General features: G+C 29.6%; 3 protein-coding genes across 3 annotated transcripts in view; 1 reads left to right on the forward strand and 2 right to left on the reverse strand.

Moving 5' to 3' along the window:
* Nucleotides 1–759, reverse strand: part of LOC108767951 (retinol dehydrogenase 14) — a 14,262-nt gene extending 13,503 nt beyond the window's left edge. Inside the window, exon 1 of the mRNA XM_018518099.1 lies at nucleotides 687–759. The gene's annotated coding sequence lies outside the window, so the exon portion shown is untranslated. The remainder of the gene's footprint in view (nucleotides 1–686) is intronic.
* Nucleotides 760–3,841: 3,082 nt separating this feature from the next.
* On the reverse strand, nucleotides 3,842–5,659 carry LOC108767948 (sperm flagellar protein 1). The gene is made up of 4 exons (XM_018518096.1): nucleotides 5,389–5,659; nucleotides 4,715–4,999; nucleotides 4,286–4,489; nucleotides 3,842–4,211 (listed from the first exon to the last, which is right to left on the reverse strand). The coding sequence occupies exons 1-4, from the start codon at nucleotides 5,495–5,497 to the stop codon at nucleotides 3,901–3,903; spliced, it is 909 nt and encodes a 302-aa protein (XP_018373598.1). The 5' UTR covers nucleotides 5,498–5,659; the 3' UTR covers nucleotides 3,842–3,900.
* Nucleotides 5,398–7,286, forward strand: part of Prosalpha2 (proteasome alpha2 subunit) — a 7,056-nt gene continuing 5,167 nt past the window's right edge. The window contains exon 1 of the mRNA XM_018518097.1: nucleotides 5,398–5,408. The gene's annotated coding sequence lies outside the window, so the exon portion shown is untranslated. The remainder of the gene's footprint in view (nucleotides 5,409–7,286) is intronic.

Below are 7,286 nucleotides of genomic sequence, written 5' to 3' on the forward strand. Positions count from 1 at the left end.
CTCTATATATATACTCTTCCCTATATTTCTTCATTATGCAACAAAATTACTCCGCTAATGAATCAAACTTGATTTTGTTAAACTTGGTGTTGAAAATGGTTTACTTGAATCTACTTGTCTTTTTTCTGTTTTTTCGATATTTCTGTTTCAATTAATCCAATTTGAATATGGCATAAATATAAGACTTGTAGGTTTTAACTGAACTTCTTCCACGGTTCTTTCCTCCTTTTCGCTCCACGTCGAAGAAGAAAAAAAATAAACTAAGAAGTTGAATTAAAAAGAATAGGTCTATAGTTTTCCTCCAAATCTATTGCAAACCATATTAAAATCTATATAGACCATATTAAAATATCTATAGATATTTATATATCTATATAAATCTCTGATGAAAGTATAAGTACAGATTTTTTCTAAACGTAATTATCACACATTCGTATTACAGTAACTTTGGCTTTGATTATATTAAAGAGAGTTTCTTATTGTTAAATTTTACGATCAAAAATATCTCTCTGAAGTATTATACAACTTTTAATGTTCCTATTGCTGTGATATCTTTAAATAAAATAGGTAAAATGATATTTGTTTATGTCTCTTATAGAATAAGTTATTAATAAATCTCCTAATGGCTATAAACATGTACTGTAAGGAAAGATCGAATATATATGTATTCATATAATCGTACTCACATCCGCTATAGCAGAATTCTCATTAAAGCTCTCTCTCCGGTATTTCGTGTGCCGTTACGATCCAAGAGCCGGTATACTACTGACATTACGGTCTACAGACCCCTTTCAGGTATAGGTGAACGGACAATATCGATATCCCCACCTTTCGCGGTAAGAAACGATGATGAGAAAATGGCCTTGATGCATAACTTTCTTGGACAACTTTGGACGGTCCAATTTCACATGTTCTTGTTTCAATGAATAAGCTTGAGATTATTTCAAACTAGAGATAAAAATAACTAAAAAAAGATTAGGAGCTTTGAGTAAAAAAACCTAATAAAAACTAATTTTTTTACTCAACATTAAAAGTTTTTAAATCAGATATGTATGTTAAATTTTTTGGACACACATTTGACGCCATATTATTATTCTAAAATTCAATTTTTGCATTCATCCAAAAGATTTCTGTATAAGAATAGCTGTAAATAATAAAAATAATATGATTAAATGGCAATGGCCATAAATATATGTGTTTATAGTGAATTCAGTCACTCGCATTGCGTTGAATTAATACACGTTAAAAGCTGCTTTACATAAAATATCTAAATAATTTAATAAAGCAGTGGCGTAATATAATTATAATAATTATAACAATGAAATAATACATATATATTTTTTGTTAAGGGAAGACATTCACTAAAAAATCGATTACTATAACAATCATTCAGAAGAAATTTTGGAAATATGTACTTTTACGTTATTTTTAATGCTAAATTGAATAATGTAAAAATAAATTAATTAAAAAATAGTTCCCTTATTTGAAACAAATTTAAAAATATAATTAAATCGTAAAATCTATGCCCCTATTTGTTGATTATCCCTGATGTCATGTAGTAGGAAAAATTAAATCAATAAGTTAAACTTTTGTCACAATTATATTTTTCTTTAAAAAGAAATTTTTATTTTTTCAATCCTATATTTAACACAAAGTATTTTGTAATTGTGACAACATATAGCTTTAGGATAAATATATCCGTATACCTCACAGATGCTTGCAACAACGTTGCTGCAACCTTAAATATTGCAGGAATATTGCAACAATGTGTTGCTGCAAGTTTTGTACCATAGAAGAAAAAAAATACTTAGAATGAAAAATATTTGAGTGATTAGTATTAATTTACTTGCAGTTTATAGCATTTACTTTACTAAAAAATTTTTCTTTAAACTTCCTGCATTATACACGTTTAGATCTTCTTTCAGCTGTACAGTTTGTTTATCTCTCTAACACGTTTGTACTTCGCTGATATTTTCTCTTCATATCTAAACATATCAGTTTTTTGTTTCGCTTTTGTTCGATTTCTATTGATGTCATGCTTATTGTTATTTCAGGATTATTGAAAGACTACTATTATTTTCCTATTTTTCTTTAAGGTATTTTTCCAAAAAATTATCTTGAAGCTACACGGTCACTGAAGCTGCGTTTATGAATATAAAAGTTTCAGAAAAATAATAGCAAATGCTTTTATTGGTTCTGAACAATAAGTGCAACATCAGTGGAAATCAGGAAAAAGCGGGACAGAAAACGGATGTATAATAGATATGAAAAGAAAGCGTCAGTGAAATGCAAATGTGCTAGAAAGATAATACGAACTGCAGTTACATAGAAAACAAGCTTTTTGTGTTAAAGAAGAATGCCTAAAAATATAGTACAAGAAATTTAAAAAATTTGTAATAATGAAGTAAAATATTATAATTGTTTAAAGATATGTAAATATTTTTTATTCCAAATACTATTATTTGTAATTATTCATCTTAAAATTATATATCAAATAGCACAGTAGTGCTTGCAAAGCGCTAAAAAAGCAATTATATGCGCTTTTTTTTAGCGCTTTAACGCTTTATAAGCGCTGTGTGCTACTCAATATTTTAATTGTTACAAATCGCAAATAATATTTTGTGTTAAATATAGACATACTAAAAAAATAAAAATGTATTTTTTAAAGGAAAATTTTATAACTGCAACAAAAGTTTAACTTTTTGACTCAATTTTTTCCTACATACAATGTGAGAAATAATCAACAAATAAGGATATTAATTTAACGATCTAATTATTATTGTTTGTAAAATTTTTTGTAAATAATGGAAAAAATTTGTTATTAATTTTTTTTACACTATTCAATTTTGAGCATTAAAAATAATGCAAAAGAACATATTTTCAAAATATTTTCTAAAAAATTACTGATAGTTGATTTTTGCGTAACTGCCTTCCCTTAAATAATGTGGCAATAATATTATTTTTACTAGGTAAAAATAATGTTTAAATTTTTCGAAAGGTTTAATTGTTTAAAATATTTATATGTTTTTATATTTAACTTTACTAATTTCATAACAGTTTTTAGTATGCACTAATCTAATTTAATACAAAACCGAATTCATGATTAGATTCAGTATCGAAAAAAAAGTTATCATTCAATTCATTTATAGACATCACAACAACGAAAAGATACGCCTTGATATTTAAAGACATAAATGTAAAAGATATGTATTAAATAATATCGAAATAACGTAGATACTAAACATTTTAATAAATATCAAGAAAAATAAATCTGTATCTTTTTTTAGAATTTAAAAATTTAAAAACAGTTTTTTTATCGTAAAAATCACATTTTTTATACAATATTTTATTTTAAAAATCAAGAAATTTGTTTTTTCATGTCTATAAATATAGTATATCTAGAGACACGGTAGCGTCTCGGCGCTAAAACAAGCGAAGTATAAATATGCATCTTCAAGTGTGGCTCTCGACATTACTCATTATCCGTCCTCTCTAATTAAACTGAAAATTTCAATTAAATTGAAAATTAAGTTTAAGAATAAATTACTATTTCATCAAATCATTTGAAGAAGTCAAAACAGAATGATTTAATACTCGGTAATAAAAAATTACGATATAACACTTCTATTCCACTAAAAAAAAACACACTTTTTTTTAATCGGAGCATGGTTATTTATCTAAAGTAGTTGTTTGGTTAACTGACAAATTAAATTATGTACTATAATAAAATTTGATTCTTGATTTCTTTTTTAAATGTGGCCTAATTTAAATAAAGGCTTACAACATGAAAGAGAATGTGTATCTTGCTACATGTAATATAATAAATAATATACTAAATTTGATTAATTTTTTACTTCTAATTTCATAGTTAAGATTGCAATTTTGCACTACTACGGATGTCTAATACGTTTTGGCTTCGTGAAAATTGTGCGATCGCGAGCGTAATTTAGCGCGTGCGTCATCGATTGATTGCGATTTCGCTGATCGATCCATTTCGACGGCGTTTTGCAGGATCTGTGCCGCCAGACTGGAGATGCGCAGATCCTTGAGCTTCATCGAACTCTCCAGATATGTGATCTTGTGATTCAAAGTGCTTATCACTTCCTTCTTTTCACGTAGCTCCTGCTTTAACTCCGTGTAAATTGTACGTTGCACATTTTCGTCGTTTGCATCTTCAATCCGCTCCGTCGTAACGTTTGCGAGAGCATCGCCTTTAAACGCGTTTGAAAATTTATTCATATTTGATCAATCACAAACTGTCTCACTTATATATCAAATATCTCACGCTTGCGGAAACGAGGAAGTGTGCAATAATTAAAGATATTCCATATACGGAAGAAGCAAAAAATCCAACTGAAGACAATGAAAATCCCTCGTTTGAGATACATAAATTTTGATGATTTAATTTCACGAGTTTCGTTATCAGTATTTAGACTTTCTACTTGCAGTTTAAGGTAGCTGTCTGACGAGCTGTCTCCAATCTTCTCTCCTATGGAAAGTACGATAAAATTAAAATCAAACCCATATAGTATGGAAGCTTACAACAACATTGCTGCAACATTGCAAGTTACTACAATATTACTGGAATTTTGCTGTAATATTGCTAGAATAATATGTTTGCTGTATGCGAAACGAAACAATAATATATAACTAGTCAAATAGGTATTGTTAAACAAATGTGATTATTTAATATATGATGTCTGCGCTTCATTGCCTTCTACATTGCTTTCTACATCTTTGAGTTTCGGTTTATGCATCTCAACGCCGTCCCTCAGAACTTTCACTCTCAACTTTGTTAAGAGCTTCTCGACTGCGTCTTGTGACCCGTTCGCCAGTTGATGAATAGTGTCGCTGCTCAATTTCATATCAAGTTTTGCGAGCACTTTTCGATTTAGCATCTTCCAGTTCTCCTTTTTTATGTTTATGCTATTTGCCGGAACATAATTGTGAAGCTCCACGTGTCGGGGATAGTATAATTTTAGAACCTCCGCCGTAAGAACTATCAAGGGATATAATAATTTAGTTATGTTCATTTCTATACTGATGTAGAGTAAATATAATCTACTTGATTTAATTTATACTCTTCAGCTTTTTCTAATTCTTAGAATCAGAAAAAACTAAGAAGTAAGTTATTAAATCAAAATTAAAATCCAATCAAACCTCTAAATGATAAAATTATTAATTTTCTGTCATTTAATATATAGAAAAAATTAAATAATTATATAGTTCGAAATTTTGCTTTAAGCAGTTCTCTCTCTCTCTCTCTCTCTCTCTCTCTGCTTGATTGAATTAATTGCATTAAATTAATCAAGATTTAATTGCAGTTGCTTTTGAATTTATCTCTAAAGAAGAGAAAATTGTTCTTGACATAAAAATCGGCGAGTTTACCGGCATCCGAGAAGTTCCTAGTTAAGTTTCTCGCGGGTCTCGAAAATGGAATGCCATCGATCCATTCGATGAGCTCCTTATTATCGATCTGCGCCGTGTCACCAATCATTTTTCCTTCTATTTATTAACAATCCGAGTCAATTCATATTTGGATCAGTTTATTCACGTTTCGGTGTATTGAGTGGACAATCGACGAGGAAACTTTGAATCATGCTGTCATCTGGTTTCCCTTGTGAGGCAGCGCAGAATCGCTCGTCGAAATCATGCGATATATCGACAACTCAATGCGCAATGTTCCTTCATTTTAAATCAATCATGAAGATAGGTGATAAAATATAAAGTATTAAGAAATATCTTCAAGATGGGTTATAATTAAATGTTAGAAAAGAAGAAAAATCTAAAGGAGTATAATAGATATGTATTTTGAGAGGAGATAAATGCCTACGGAAAAAAGCAAGAACAAAAAGAAAAAATAGAATAAAATGAAGAAAGTACACATGGCAAGTTTACAATAAAAACATGAAATCTATAATTATACATATATATGTAAATATAATATTTATTAAGTTAAATTTATAATATTATTTTTATTTACTAGTGTTAAAAAAAGTAAAGAAAATGATAATAAAATTTTATTTGCTTTTTTTATTTTTAAATTATTTTAATATCATATTTTTTATATAAACAAGAATATATAATGCACTTATTGTCGTTTTAATTTAGTAAAAAAAGATGTATACAAATATATAATATCAAAGTATATATATAACTTTTTTTGATCTTAAAATTTTCCTTGAAATGTCTATTTTTCGATGCCATATGGCGTTTTTGAAAATTCAAAATGGCGGACCTAAATGGCGACTGGAATGAAAAAAGACATTGGAAAAATTAATGATATCGCGAATAAACGTGCACGATGTGTGATGTAGAGGTCTGATCCGCGTACGTGCGTGTGTGCGTGCGTGCGCGCGCGCTTGTCAAAATGAATTACGTTGAAGTTAATTCTTCTTTGACACGATATTCATTGGTTATTAAGACATTTTCATACAAAATTTCAAACTGTAATTTGATCATTTTCTTGTCTTTAAGTCTTGTTGCTAAGCCACAGCAATATTATATAACATCTCGAATTCTTTTTAATTGGGCTAGAATACATTTCAAGAACATAAAGATTTTTTATTTTAAGAAAATTGATCATGAGAAGATAAGAAGAAAACTTAATAAGAGATTTGAAGCTGTGCAGTCCGCAAATTCTTAAGAATCATGGATTTGTAATTGCGGGAGAAAATAAACTATTAATCAAAAAGTATTCCAATGATATAAATGGAACACTATAGTAGTTACAGGGAAGAAAATAAAGGATAAAAAATTAAAAAATCAATTCTATGGTACATCCATCCACACAGCACACGCGTTCGCGCTCGCGCACACTCACACGCACAAACGCGCGCGCGCACACACGTGAGAAGCAAGGGGATTCACATAAATGAAGCACCCCAATGTGAGAGGCAAAGGGACTCACGTAACTAAAGCACCCCAAACGTGAGAGGCAAGGGGACTCACGTAAGTCGTAAATGAAGCAGGCACGCACGCACGCACGCACGTGGATCAGATCTCTATATTACACATCGTGCACGTTTATTCACAATATCATTAATTTTTCCAATGTCTTTTTTCATTCCAGTCGCCATTTTGGGTCTGCCATTTTGAATTTTCAAAAACGCCATACGGCATCGAAAAATAGACATTTCAAGGAAAATTTTAAGACCAAAAAGAGAATTTTATCTCAAAAATTGAAATGGGCAGGGGATGGCCGATTTAACAAAGAACGCTATATATATATGGGGCATTCTTTCTCAAATCAGCCACCCCCCTGCGCATTTTATTTTTAAAGATAA

The sequence above is a fragment of the Trachymyrmex cornetzi genome, unplaced genomic scaffold (assembly GCF_001594075.2).
Source record: "Trachymyrmex cornetzi isolate Tcor2-1 unplaced genomic scaffold, Tcor1.1 scaffold74, whole genome shotgun sequence".
NCBI lineage: Eukaryota > Metazoa > Arthropoda > Insecta > Hymenoptera > Formicidae > Trachymyrmex > Trachymyrmex cornetzi.